The sequence below is a fragment of the Protopterus annectens genome, chromosome 4.part1 (genome assembly GCF_019279795.1).
Source record: "Protopterus annectens isolate FY-2018-M chromosome 4.part1, PAN1.0, whole genome shotgun sequence".
NCBI classification, from domain to species: Eukaryota; Metazoa; Chordata; order Ceratodontiformes; family Protopteridae; genus Protopterus; species Protopterus annectens.
In genome coordinates this window covers 502,803,514-502,818,513 of record NC_056734.1, presented here as the reverse complement: position 1 = coordinate 502,818,513, position 15,000 = coordinate 502,803,514, and the positions used below count along the sequence as shown (strand labels likewise).

The following is a 15,000-nucleotide window of genomic DNA, read 5'->3' as shown; positions in this document are numbered from 1 at the left end:
ATCATATTTTGCAAGGGTCTTGTTGGCATCTTTACCACAGTTATGCAACACGTGGCACAAGTTGTTAACAGGGATTATGTGCGGCATCTCAGTCTGGAGATGTTTAGAAATGGAGTGATGTTTCCAATAAGTGAAAGAAGCATTATCTGCACTATAACTGGACACCTGCTGCAACTGCAGTCCTTTCTGTAATAGTATATCTTTGATTTTTGTAACTACAGATTCAGCAGACTCATTGTGATCTTCGTAAATGTCAAGGAGCTTCTGTTGGATGCCATCACTGCGGTGGAAGTACTGAAGTACCAACGGGAACATTTTTTTATTTCCTTTATTGGAAGCATCAGATGAAATGGAAAAGTATGAAGATCCTAGATCCTGCAGAAAGAGCTCTTCTGAATAAGGTGCAAGTACATTCATCATAATGTTGTCAGCCTTTGCCCCACAACGCACTTTTGTTGCGATTGCCAAATCAGAGGACATTACCTGTGCCAGTCTACTATCACAGTCCAAAGACATGCGAGAGTGATTATGTTTCATCCCATGGTACACTGATGTAACCTCTGCTGCAGTAACTTTGAAAGACTGTCTAGATGGGGAATGTGTCTGGGCACATTCTGGTATGAAGGAGTTCTGCTCCTGTAATTGCAGGCTTTGCTGATGCCGCTCAGACATTTGGTGACGCTTCAGGGCCTTTTCCTCAGCCCCCTTGATGGGGAAGGTTATTTTGCAGAAAACGCACTTTGCCAATGCATCCGCATTAGTCACAGAACGCACCCACTTGTAGTTTTGCTCCAGAGCCTTACCACTACTGCAGAAGCCTTTAGTTTTCTTTGCAGGAGCCAGTGATATAGTGGCACTTTCAGTCCCTCTTGCATCCAGTCCTCTTTTCCCAAAAGCAGCCATTGTGTCTTGTACAGTGTCCTTGTGTTCTCTAAAATGGAAAAAAAAAATATTAACTCAAACCCATTAATTGGAAATTTCAGTTCTTCTAAATTGGAAATACAAAGCTGAAAAATTAAACTCAAATTAAAGATTGCTGAGCAGATCATCCCCACAAACTACTTTGCATTTGTAGAACTCCCAACACACATACACGCAGTTTAGTAAACTTGCAAGTTGGGATAGCACAATTTCCTAAAAGTACAGTTTTGTACCTTCCATAAATGTAGATGAGTGCTAATACAGCTGCAGTCATAACAGATGGGTTTTCCTGCCGTCAGGCGGGTCCTCGGTCGTCCGAATTCCAAAGTCTAGGTCCGGCGTCGGTTGTCGTCGCTTCCTCCCTGACGTCAGTGCAACAGGGGTATAAAAGATCCAACAGACGCCATTTTCTTCAGTTTTTCTTGCCCCAGATGTCAGGTGCCCCCCAGAAGGAAGGCAATACATAAAATTATGTAATAATGCAATGCAATACAATCAAAAAACAGTAGTTGCAAGCAAATAAACCATAAAAGAATACCCCAAACAGGTTGTATGAGGAGGTGTTAGCAGCTAGGCCTGTCCCAAGAGGGGAAGGAGGGAGGGGAACCTGGACTGCAGCTGTATTAGCACTCTAACATCTACATTTATGGTAGGTACAAAACTGTACTATGTTCATCGTGCATACAGCTGCAGTCATAACAGATGGGTAGAATCCCAAAGCTATAAAAGGGGCACTAGGTGGAACTAGGAGCAGCCATGATGCCCTGCAAGACTGCAGTGGCAAAGCCTGCTCTAGATTTGGAGTATAATGGTAGGTGATAGTGCTTGGAGAAGGTATGTACGGAAGTCCAAGTGGCTGCTTCCAAAATATCTTTGGTAGGAACCCCCCTGAGGAAAGCTGCAGAGGTAGCTGTGGCCCTTGTGGAGTGAGATCTGATGCCTGCAGGTACAGATTTACCATGAAAAGAGTAACAAAAGCGTATGCAGTGGGCTATCCACTTTGAGATGGTCTGTTTGGAAATAGGCTTCCTTTGAGCTCCTGCAGCACAGGACACAAAAAGAGTTGCTCGGATTTTCTGAAAGGCTTTGTTCTGTCCCAACGCAGCTGTCTGAATGTCCAAGGAATGTAGTAGTCTTTCCCCTTTGTTTTGAGGATTAGGGTAGAAGGTAGGTAAGTGGATAGCCTAATTCAAGGCTATCCTGGATACTACCTTTGGCATAAAGGACGGATTGGTTCGTAAGGTAACTCTGTCCTGATGGAAAATGATGAAAGGCTGCACAGCCATGAGGGCTTGTAGTTCCGAAACCCTGCGAGCTGAAGTGATTGCCAGGAGGAAGGCTCTTTTCCAAGACAAGTATTGCAGTTCTGTTGAAGCAGCTGGCTCAAAAGGAGGCAAGGTCAGTTTTTCTAGTATGAAATTGAGGTCCCAAGCAGGTACTGGTTGTTTTCTTGGGAGTTTTATATTCTTAGCCCCTCTGAGGAACTGTCTTAAGAGGGGGTGAGAGAATAAAGGAGGATCAGTGTTGTATTCTGCAGAAATGGCTGAGGCATGGATTTTGATGGAGGAGAATGAAAGTCCACTGCTTAGCATCTCAGCTAGGTACTATAATATTTGGGGTAAATTCAGTATTCTAGGATTTTTACCCTTTTTCTCATTCCAGGCACAAAACAGTCTCCATTTTGCAGAGTAGGCTTTTCTTGTAGAAGGTCTTCTGGCCTCCAAAATGACATCCTGCACCTCCTTGGAGAGTAGAGCCTGTTGTGAATTTAAGGAATCTTCCATGCGGCTAGATTGAGTGTTTTCAGCTGACTGAATAGTTTTGAAGTTGCGCCGAGTCAGCAGAAGAGGCATTAGAGGCAGGATCCATGGTGGGGAATGCGTCAGGCTTTTCAGCAGTGGGTACCAGTGTTGTCTTGGCCAGTCTGGAGCAAGGAGAATCATCTTTGGTCTGTCTGCTCTGGTTTTTAATAGAACTTTGGGCAGCAGAGGGAGAGGTGGAAAGGCATAAACTGTCATTGTTGCCCAACTGAAGGAGAGTGCGTCCACTTTCCAGGCCTGTGGATGAAAGGTCCTTGAGCAGAATTTTGCCAATTGGTGATTTCTGTTGGAGGCAAAGAGATCTATGTCTGGCCTTCCCCATGCTTAAGTTATCTTTGTGAAAACTTGAGAATGCAACTTCCATTCGTGTGGATCTGTCGTATTTCTGCTTAGGTTGTCTGCCAGTGTGTTTTCCTTGCCTGGCAGGTACTGTGCTTGTAGCTAGATTTGCAATTCCAGAGCCATGTTCCAAAGAGACATGGCTTGCCTGCATAGGGGGTATGAATGGGTACCTCCCTGTTTGTTTATGTATCACATTACTGTGGTGTTGTCCATCCTTATCAATAGCTGGCCTGGATGCAGCAGGTCTTTGAAAGCTAAAATAGCATTTATTACTGCTAGCATTTCCTTCTGATTGATGTGTAGGTGCTTTTCTTTTTGGGACCATTTGCCCTGAATGCACCGATCTGTCATCTGCGCCCCCCCCCCCCCAAGCGTAGTCCGAGGCGTCTGTTGTGATGATTTGATTTGCTTGAGGCTTGCAGAATGGGAGACCTGTGTTTCTTTGGCATGATTGAGCCCACCACAAAAATTCCTTTTGAAGACATGGAATTAGTGGTATTACTGTTTCCAAACTGTGGCTGTGTTGAGACCATAAGTTCTTTAGGTACCACTGAAGTTTCCTCATATGCAGCTTTGCACATGGGATTAGTAGGATGCAAGATGCCATGAATCCCAGAGCCTGCAGGATTTTCCTTGCAGTCAGCCTGGTGAAAGTTGCCAGTTTTCTGAAGTATTGAGTTAGTTGCCCTTGTTTCTCTGGCGTGAGGTAGGCCATCTGGGTGTTTGTATCCAAGCTGGCACCCAGGAAAATTACAGTTTGAGAGGGTATTAGCCTTGATTTCTTTTTGTTGACTGTGTATCCCAGAGAATTCAACAACATTACAAATGCCATGTGTCATAAGTATGTGCTTTCTGTCCGCTTGGATCAGGCAGTCGTCCAGATATGAGTATATATGTATCCCTTGAAGTCTGCAGTAGGCGATTACTGATGCCAGGCATTTCGTGAACACTCTGGGCGCAGTAGATAAGCCAAAGGACAATGCAGAGAATTGATAATGGGTTGAACCTGCAAGAAATCTGAAGTTATCTTCTGCAATCTTGTCCGATTGGGACATGCAGGTATGCCTCCTTGAGGTCCAATGTTACCAGCCAAGACTCCTTGCCCAGCATGGGAAGAAGCTGCTGTAATGTGAGCATCTTGAATTTTGGCACGAGTAAAAACGTGTTTAGGATGGTTAGGTCCAAAATAGGTCTCCAATCTTTTCCCTTCCTTGGTACCAGGAATAGTCTGGAATAAAAACCTTGACCCTGTTCTTGTACAGGTACCTCTTGAATAGCTTTCATGTCCATGAGATCTGAAATTTGTTTTTGTGCCTCTGCCCTTTGATTGTGTGGCAGGTTTGGCATGCCTCTCATTTTTGGAAGGGTGTGAAAGTGAAATCTGTAGCCTCTGTCTAATGTCCAGAATCCATTTGTCTTTTGTGACAATATGCCAATTTTTCGAAAATAATGCCAGTTTTCCGCCTAAAGGTGCTGCCATTTGAGCCTTGCTTGGCATGCAAAGGGGAAAGTTATTGGTTCTGCTTTCTGAATGGCTGCGAACTAACCTCACCACCTTTTTGTGTGGGTGTTTGCCATTGTCTGCCTCTAAATGATCCTTGAGATTGCCCTCTACCCCTCGGGCGCCTATATCTACCTCTTTGGGGTCTGTCCATGGCTGGAAAGGACCAATTTTTGCTAGGCCAATTTCTACTGAAACGTGGAGGTTGTACCTGTAGGAAATCTTTTACTGTTTGCATTGATTTTGCCTTCTCCTCCATTTTCTTTAATACCTCCTCAGCTTTAACACCAAACAATACATCTTTTTACAGAGGGGCATCTAGTAATTTAGCTTTGACATGATCTGGTAAGGTTTGCTCTGAGCCAGGCATGTCTACGTATGACTGATCCTGTAACAGCAGCCCTACATGAGGCCTCTAAAGCATCAAAACCACATTGCACTTGTTCTGCACTATGCATCAAATCCTGCAACTCCTTCAAAAGTCTGGTTGTTCAGGTTGTGACATTTTGTTTCTCAACTGTGATAACAGAAATTGCTGGTACTTTAACATATGGAACTGACAGTTTAATGCCCTCATGGTTAAGGTGGCAGAGGTGTAAACCTTTTCCCCCCACCTCTCTAAAGCTCTGGAATCTCTCTGAAGGTAATGGATTTTTAGCAGTGGAGGCCTTAATTCCCTTGGGACCCTGTGATATAGTTTCCGGGTCAGCCGCATGGCTTTTGTATAGGAATTGGTGTGAGTCAGGAAACCGGTAATACCAGTCAGGCTTGACTGGAGCTGGGAGGTAAAGAATCTGGGTTAAGGCAGGCCTCCGAATACACGTCATCTAGAATGTCTAAGACAGGAGGTATAGCCAGAGGCCTGTGCTGAGGGAGCAAGAGGAAATCCCTAAGCCTTTTCTTGGAGTCTCGAGTACTCTTACCCTGAGGGAACACTTCCACTGGGAAGGCCATGTAAGGTTTCCCCAAAAGAGTAATCCTCGGGGGGGGGGGCACAGAGGGAATGGACTCCTCTGCATCAGAATCTTCAAAAGGGGAGTAAGAATGTTCCTGGTCTTCAGAATGTTCTGAAATAATGGAGGCCTGGTCCGAGGAGGGGGATTCTTCCTCCACTCTGGGTCTTTTGTCCAGGGGGAGTTGAGAACCCCTAATAAGAGTAATCAAATCCTCAGCCATTTTGAGCATCTGCTTTTTAGGCATGGGGCCTTGAGAAGGGCCCTGTGGAGCTTGTTTTTTAGTATGCATGGCTGATTTAGACTTAGTAAAAGCCTTGATGGAAAAAGAAGAGGAAGGCCTGTAGACACCTTGAGAGGTGGCAGGTCTATCTAAACTGAGTTTCACCGCCAATAGTGGCTTCGGTATCTGTAGTCTGGGTGTGGGCCGAAGAGCCTGCGACCTCGGGCACAGAAGACACCGCCAATGAAGCGTCGTCGGTAGTCAGGGGATGCGTAGGCGCCTCACTGAGCACCGGTCCACCTGTAGTCGGCTTTGGCGTGGTGTCGGTAGAAGTCGCAGACCTTGTATGTCGGTCCTTATCTTTGTGTCTTTTACTTAAAACTGGAGTCTGAGTATCCGACGACATAATGCAATTAAATTTTTTGCCGAAATAGTGTTGGGCGAACTCTGCCCGACGGTTAATAGTGCGTCTGTTGAATGTAGCACAAAAACGACAGGCCGAGACGTCGTGGTCTGGGCCTAGGCGAGGAATGCAGAGGGAATGAAAATCCTTATGCGGTATTTGCTTCCCACAAGAAATGCAATTATTAACTGTCTGACATCGGTCAGAGGCGAGAAAAGTTTCCCCAACGGGGTACTTAGCTTTCAAGAAGACTTTGGTTGAAAAATATTCGTAATCTCAGGAGCTGGCCGACCGGCACTTGCGAACTGCTTCTGCTTCGGGCACCACGCGGCAAGAAAGACTGAAGAAAATGGCATCAGCTGGATCTTTTATACCCCTGTCGCACTGACGTCAGGGAGGACGTGGCGACAACCGACGCCGGACCTAGACTTTGGAATTCGGCCGACCGAGGACCCGCCTGACGGCAGGAAAACCCATCTTATGACTGCAGCTGTATGCACGATGATCATCAAGCAAAATTTTATCTTAAGCAGTAAGAGTAAAGCATGACTGTACACACTAACCACATGCTCTGCAAACTGCAGCACATATAACAAAAACAAATATGTTGGCCTTAAATAACTCCACCCAAGTGGAAAGCTTTTCTTTCACAAACTGATTCTCCTTCCCTGCCACATACAGAAAAAAGCATTTATTTATTTTAGGTATGAATTTGTCTGCCTTTCTGGGAAATTGCACCTTTCCTATGTTTGTTTCATCTATTACGTAACATAAGCTAGGATGACAGAGCAATTCGGTTAGATCACTGATGCAAGCTACAGAATCTTTAAAAAATGACATCTCTAATGTTAGTATTTAAATGTGCCTGAACAGTCACATTACAAGCATCATACCCAGATAAACAGAGTAGCTTGGAGCTATAGTTCAGGAGTTTAACAAAAGAAACTGCTGGAAATTTACAGTTCCGAGTTTAACAAAAGAAACTGTTGGAAATTTAGTATGTTTATATTTACATCTGAAAAGTGTATGTGGAGTTTTTTTTTTTTTTTAATATCACAAATCAGCTTTATTTCCACTTAAATCAAACTAATAGTACCACGTAAAATGAAATATTTTCATCTACCTCCCTGAGTTTTGTAAGTTCTTGAGTCTGCACATTTTTGAAAAAGTGCAGATTACTTTCTTGGGGTGTTTGTTATAGCATTTTTGCATTATATATACATATACAGAATTTATCTAAGGAAGTCAATGAGTGGACGGGGGGGGGGGGGATAACAGAAGCAATTAAACTACAGTGTCAAAAATTTGAATGCAGCATAAAGCAGGATCTAGGATCTTCATATTTCTCCAATGCATTTCACAGGGGTCAGATTTCTCACACTTTGACATAAAGCAATTGAGTTAGTTGCTCATTATCAAAGAATAACAAATATTCATTAAAATGCTGTAACAGAGATGACCACTAAGACAGGAGAAAAGACCACTACAGTAAAACATCTCTCATTATGTGTTTGTCTCTATCACTACAAAATGACAATAGGGAGGCAAAAACGATTTTAAAAGAAAATTTTGCAACATGGAGCCCTTTCAGGCCATTTTGAGGTAAAACAAGTTGCAAAAATAAACCACTTACATTGATATAGAAACAGTAGTAATGCAGGGATGTACAAGATGTGCTGAAAAGCTTTCTTTGGTCCTTTTTGGGGTAGTTATCTTTTAAGCTAAAGCAAGAAAGTGGGCATTTAACCATGTAATGCACAATATATGCTTTGGCAAGTAGAGGCAGCAACAAAACATGTTAAAATTAAGCTGTACGCCCAATCCATGTCATTATGTTACCTGCTTCTTGAAGTTGTCCCTTTCAGAAGGCACTTCTTCGTTCAGCTTGGTGCCTGCTACTGTAGCAACCAGGAATTGACAGTACAATGTGCCAAGTTCTGAGTTCTCAAAAGAAAAGTAGCAAGCTGTCTGCCACTGCAATCTTCACAAAGGAACTAGAGAAAAACACATTTGAAAAGGAGACTTCAGCAGCGAGGTGGACCACCACAGTACAGTCAAAAGGAGTTTACCTGTACCTTAGGCAACTAAAATGAGACCACTGAATACAGCATAACAAAAGGTAATGGCAGCATGCAGCATTCCATATCCCCCTCCCCCCTGTACACAAGCAGCATTCCACCCCTCCACCCCCTATACACATGCAGCATTCCACATCCCCCCACCCACTAAACACATGCAGCATTCCACATCCCCCAACCCACCTATACACATGCAGCATTCCAAATCCCCCAACCCGCCTATACACATGCAGCATTCTACATCCCCCAACCCGCCTATACAAATGCAGCATTCCACATCCCCAACCGCCTATACAAATGCAGCATTCCACCCCCCCTGAAACATGCATTATTCCACATTCCCCCACCCCCCTGTACACATGCAAGCAACCCTGGTGGTGAGGCAGCAATTGCAATACAGTTGCCCAATTCCTAAACAAGTGGAAGAAAAACTGCCCTTAAGCATGCAAGTAGAAGCACCAACAAGACACTTTTCTTAAGCACTACAAACTATCATACATAGCAGCAATGTAGATACCCTCTATGCAAGTAGCTGCAATGTACATACACTCATGTTTAACAGCAGTGAAAGGAAAAAAAATCCATTTGTTTCTCTTACCTTGCTTCTTGAAACTGTAGTACGGCCCCAACTTCTTCCCTGAAAAAGAAAGAAAGTGTTACGCAAAGGCATCTTCCTTTCTGCTGCTGTAGTGTGCCTACAACTGTCCGACTGAAGAATCCCAGGGCTGAGTAGTCAGACTCGTGTCTTCCTGTAAACATTTATTTATTTTTTTATTTGCAGTTTGCCAGGACAGTCCATTGGGCTACAAGGAGCCCGTTTTCAATGGAGTCCTGGGGAGAAAAACTCAAGAAAAATACAAATACATAGTACACACTGCACATATACATTACAGATTATCTCATAGGAATACAAAGTAAATATGATAACAAAAGGTTAACAATGATCGAATACATCAGTATAGTTCATTAAACAGCAATATAGCAGCATAGGGTAACTTAAGTAGTTGGTCAACTAGTTTAACAGAGCTGTGGAACTATAGGAGGCAGTGATGGCGTATTTAGTTCTAGGAGAGCAGGAAGTGATATTAGAAGGATTAGGTAAAATGGGAACAGGAGTACTTCCATTGTGAAGTTAGGTGCGAGTGCAGCAAGGTTTTAACTGAGGAGAGACTGCTGGTGATGTGGATAGGAGATGGTAGAGAATTCCAGAGGCGTGCAAGCGAGGAGGACATTAGGCGATTCCCAGCTGGACGTGTGGGTTTGTGCAATTTAATTAGTTTTTGATAAGATCTTGGAAGTCGTTCTGGTTCATGCATTTCAAAGGTAGTGGCTAGGGAGGGACAAAGAGGGGTTGTAAATGAGTTTGTGTGCTTGGATGAGTTGGGTATAAGCGAGGAGGTTAGGTAGCTCAAGCCAGTTTAGTTGGAGAATTACAATGGTGAGAAATGGCTCTGTGACCTGCCGCAAATTTTGATATGTTGTTACAGCAAGAGGATAGTTTTGTTTTGAGGGAGGATTGCTGGTTGGTGAGGATAGATGCACCATATGAGGGAAAGGATGAGAAGTATTGGCTAGTATGAGCCCGGTGGAAGGAGAGATAACGATTATGGTGGTATAGCATACCAAGCTTTTTTGTGGAGTTTGATATTTACTTGTAAAGGTTTGCCGAATTTTAGTTGATCATTTAGGAGTACTCCTAGTAGTTTAGTGTCATACTTCTAGGATAGTATTGTTTTTGCTTGTAATTATGAATTAGTGTTTTATCTAGGGAGGAGGTTTTGGAGGTAGTGAATAAAAAAAAAGTAAGTACTCACCATAACGTTCCATGTTTGTAGTCCAGCTCGCCTTCATTCTTACACATGGGTTCGGAGCAGATCCTCTGCTCCGACTCGGCCTTTTTACAAGCTCAAAGTCTTCTAGTTGGCTCGTGGCTAGGTAGGTATCCCATGGTGCACCAGTGCAATCCCCAGATCTTGTTTGCTGCTAAAAGAAATAACCATATAGAAAGAACCCAATAATAAAAAGGTCTACAATGAATAATATTTTTCTGTCTCCAGATACTTCCAGGATGGGGGTAGGAGGGTGGGTTCGTAAGAATGAAGGGCGAGATGGACTACAAACATGAAACGTTATGGCGAGTACATAACTTATGTTCTGTTGTCCTATCTAGCCTTAATTCTGACAAGTGGGACAGCGTCCCTAGCACCTTATTCTTGGGTGGCTCAAGGAAAAATACTCCCGAGTACCGTGGAACCAAAGGATGCTCTACCCCTAGAGGTCAAATCCAATTTGTAATGAGTAAAATGTGAGAGGTAGCCACAGTTGCTGCCTCACAGATATTATCAAGTGGGGACCCTGTCTCATAGAATGAGCCTTAATTTTGAAAGGTAAAGGCTTACCATCAGAAGTGTAAATGTGAGCTATACAGCTAGAGATCCAATTAAGAGTGCGTCACTTTGGAAACTAGTAGACCTAATCTGGAGTCGGAGAAGGAAATAATTGGTCCGACTTCCTGAATTCCTTAGTCCAGTGCAAATAAAAACGTAATAGTCTATAAACATCTAATTGATGAAACCTGTATTCTGCCGAGTTGGAATGATTAGGGAAGAACACCGAAGCTCTATGGATTGGTTCAAAGTGTTATGGGAACAAACCTTGGGGACAAAGGATGGATTAGTTCGAAGAGATACTCTGAAATATCAGATAAGGGGGTTTGACAGACAGTGCTTGTAACTCTGACACTCCTCTAGCAGATGTGATTGAAATTTCTGTCTTGGAAAAGGCAATGAATGAGAAGGCTCAAAGGGTGGAGACATTAAATTTGGATAGCAGAAAATTCAAGTCCCATGAAGCAACCGGTTCCTGAAAGGGGGGTTTTAAAGTGGCACCCTTTAAGGAAGGTCTTTGCACAACCTATGTGACATCAGATTAGAATCTTGTAGACCTAGATGAAAATTAGAAATCGCTGCCAAATGAACACGGATTGTGGCAGCCACAGATCCCTGGTGGAAAAGTTCAGACAAAATTCCAAAACCACTGGAATAGAAGCATTATAAGGGTCAACATTCTTTTCCTCAGCCCAGACAGGGAGAACCTCCTCTATTTACTGGAATATAATTTCCTAGTGGAGTGTTTATGAGAGGATGTAAGGATACGAGTCACAGAAGGTGAGAAGGCGTGAAGCCTGACTAAGGATGGAACTGGAGCAGCCAAGCTGTCAAATTGAGGGTGTGTAGGGTGGGGTGAAACGAGCCTGACATGTGCATCAAGAGATCTGGCACTGGGTCCAAAATCCACAGATCTAGAAGGTGAGGCCCAAGAAAGGGGAACCAAACCTGTCAAGGCCAGTAAGTAGTAAAGAGGATCAGTTTGCTTCCCAGCAATTTCGCTTTCCGAATCATCTTGGATATGAGAGGAAAGGAAGGGAAAGCATAAAGGAGACCCAGAGGCCAATCGTGAACAAGTGCGTCTCTCGGTGACTCCCCCCGGAGGGAGGATGAGGGAGAAATAGCTGCTGCATTTGGCATTGATTGGGCTGGCAAAGAGATCGCAGCAAAGCTGTCCCCATCTGCAGAAAATCTGCTCCGCTATTTCCTACTTCAGAGACCACTCGTGAGACATCAAAATTGCCTAGCTGAGCTTGTTGGCTATCATGTTGGTTGTCCCCGGGATGCGAGTCGATACCAGAAAGCGCTGGGAAGATATCGCCCATTTCCAAACTCGAATGGCCTCGGAGTGGGTATGATCTGGTTCCGCCTTGTTTGTTGATATATTGCAATCGTCCCAAGAGGAAGAAAATCGTGAAGTGCTTGCAACGCCAGCAGCACTGCCCCTCATCTCTAGAACATGGATATGCAGATGAGCCTCGAGATCTTGCCATGTGCCTTGGATAGTCCTGTCTAGACAATGCCCCCCCCCCCCCATCTGTGAGGCATCCGTGGTCACAGTGGCAACGGGTTGGCGAGGGACAAATGGAGTGCCCTTGGTTAACTGATTGGGTTGAATCCACCAAATGAGGTTAGTCTTGCAAGAGTCTGTTTAACAAAATGTGATTAGTTAAGAGTAGTTGTTGGATCACTGGACGACAGGAGCCACTAAAGAATCCAACATGTGTAGTCTGGCCAGCAGTACTAGTAGTATGGTAGAAGCCATGGTCCCTAGAAGCTTCAGTTACAGTCTTGGCTTTGACTTTCCGGAGGGGGAGAAGACGGTGAATTTGAAGAACCAGATTCTGTGCCCTTTCTACTGGAAGTAGAGCCAACATGGCTACTGTGTCTATTTCTGCGCCTATAAAAATCACAAATTTTTGAGGGCAGGAAAGCAGATTTTTCCCAATTGATAGTAATCCCCAACTGGGCACAGAGTTGAATAGTAGCGTCCTTGGTCTGAAGTAGATGCCTGGTGGGGGAGGTCAGGAGCCAGTCATCCAGATATGGAAACACCTGGAATCCTCGACATCTCAGGTGAGCTGTCACGACTGCCATACACTTGGCGAACACCCTGGGGGCTGTGGTGAGACCAAAGGGCAGAGCAAAAAACTGGTAGTGACTGGCTCCCAGCCGGAAGCGTAGATAACTCCTTGACGCCCTGTCCATTTGTATGTGGTAGTAAATGTCTTGGAGGTCTACTGAGCACATCCAGGTGTCTTTCCCTAGTAATGGGAGTATAGACTGCAGTGTCACCATGGGGAACTTGTCCTTCTGTACAGATTCGTTTAATTTGCCGAGGTCCAAGATTGGCCTCCAGTCCCCCTGTATGTTTTGGCAGTAAAAAGAATCTGGAGTAAGTTCCAAATCCTATTTGGTCTGCGGGGACCATTTGGATGACTTTCTGCCAGCAATTTGTTGACCTCCACAGTTGCTGGATACCTGTGATTGGGTGGAACATCTGGGATCCTCTTGGGAACATGAGGTGGCAGAGAAAACTGTATGGAATAACCTCGTGATAATTCTTCATATCCATCCATCTTGAGTGATACTTAGCCAGGCTTCTGGATACAAAGATATGCAACCCCCGACCGGCTCCATAGAAGCACAGACAGGCCCCACATCAGGAGCGCTGGTAAGGCTGGCCCTGAAATGAATCACGGCCTCCCTGGTTTGCGGTACGCCCCTACCTCTAGGCAGACGTCTACCATTTCCTCCTTCTCCTCTGCCTTTGAAGGAGGAGTCACCCTGTGCATCCTGGAAAAACCTCTGGTACTTCTTGAACCACATTTTACCACCTCTGTGACCCTTGGGATACAGTCTAGAGGGTATGGCAAAACGTACTCCCATAGCAAAGTGAGTTTTCCCTTTTTGTTAGCACCGGGAGAGTGTCCTTTACCTTTGGTCCAAACAATAAAGAACAGTCAAAGGGGGCGTTGGTAAAGGTAGACTTGAACGGTTCCGCAAAATTACACAAGCGCATCCAGGAATGCCACTTTAGGGAAATTCCTAAACCTGCTGCTCTGCTCGCTCCATCGGCTGCATAAAAGAGGAGCCTCATGGACGAGTTGACAACAGAATTCAAAGTGGACAACTGGGCAGACACCTTCTCAGGGACTCCCTCAGTGGATGTACCTTGCAGAGACTAACTCCTTATGGTGATCTCTCTGAAGCCTCGTGAAGTGTAAGGTAGTTCAGCGATGTAAGAGTAAATGCTGACGAAAAGATATGCTTCCCGTATCTGTCCATCGTTCGAGATTCCTTATTCGGCAGATGAACAGAAGTAGTAGTCTCTGCTAACTCCTTCTTAGTGGCCGCCGCCACCACCATGGCATCTACGGGAACACCCTTTGAAAAAATTCCTTCTCCTTGAGAGCAGATAGAAACTTATTTGGTCTCCTGGGGACTGGCTCCACAGCATCAGGGGTATCCCACACCTTCCGACTAACTAGCTCAAACAGCTCGAAGGGTGGAAACACCCAAGATGGCTGAAGGTTGAGACCCGAAAGCCTTCAGGTATACAGACTCATCAGAAGGGGTGACAGTGGGCCAGCCGCAGCTCTGCTTAATGCTCTCCAGGATGTCTACAAAAAGGAGACATCAGAGGATGGTTCCCGAGGGTAAGAGACTTGTCCTGGGAGTCTAAATGCTTCCTCTTGCATGTCCTCTTCCGTAGGGGCTCCTCAGAAGGATATTCCGGGGAGGTCCAGGAAGAATGGGGGCCACCAGCCGGTGGCTCCCAAGGCTGCGGATCTCTGCTGTCCAGAGAGGGAGTAGGTGCTTTAAGGGGAAGTGTGTCGGTACCCCTGGTAGGAGCAAATGTTCGGGACAGCACACTCCTCTTGAATGCCGACCTCTCCGGCTTGGAGGAGACCAAGGATGCCATCGGTTTCCAGAGCCATCGGCTCAGAGAAAGATGCAGGGTCAGAGCTCGCCCTAGCTGACGTGCCGAGAGGAAGGTTCTAGCCGACATGCCGAGAGGAAGGCTCGGAACCGAAGAGGTTTGGTTCCAGGCGTCCCTGTTGGGGCTGACCGGGGAGCTTCAGCTCCTACACACCACGGACGGCAGAGTGTATCGGAGCGGAACTCTGCTCTGAAACAACCTAAAGGGGAGCTGGAACAGAGGGTTCCACCAGCGGTACCGAACACTCCGGCTCAGAAAGTCCAGCATGGCTCGGAGGAGAAATCACAGAAGGGGTGGCGATCTCAAGTGGCCCTGGAACTGACTGGGTCGGAGCCAACATTTTAGGTAAGGTAGAGGACTTCAGGAGTCTCAGCACTACTCTCTCCACATAATCTTCCGTTAAGCTCCTGGAAGATCTGGAAGACAGAG

The 15,000-nt window shown here is 45.3% G+C and overlaps 1 protein-coding gene across 6 annotated transcripts in view; it reads right to left on the bottom strand.

Moving 5' to 3' along the window:
• The window catches only part of PIGX (phosphatidylinositol glycan anchor biosynthesis class X), a 462,292-nt gene that overhangs the window by 287,033 nt on the left and 160,259 nt on the right, over positions 1–15,000 (bottom strand). The window contains exons 1-2 of one of the 6 annotated variants that reach the window (XM_044070311.1): positions 8,003–8,141; positions 1–931 (exon numbers count right to left, since the gene is read on the bottom strand). The exon at positions 1–931 is cut by the window's left edge and continues 1,477 nt beyond it. The exons of 2 other annotated variants lie outside the window; for them this stretch is intronic. In XM_044070311.1, the coding sequence (XP_043926246.1) occupies positions 1–903 (903 nt within the window). In that variant the 5' untranslated portion in view covers positions 904–931; positions 8,003–8,141. Of the gene's footprint in view, positions 932–8,002; positions 8,158–8,839; positions 8,879–15,000 lie in introns of those variants that run through there. 3 more of the 6 variants (XM_044070317.1, XM_044070312.1, XM_044070314.1) reach the window with 3 other exon arrangements.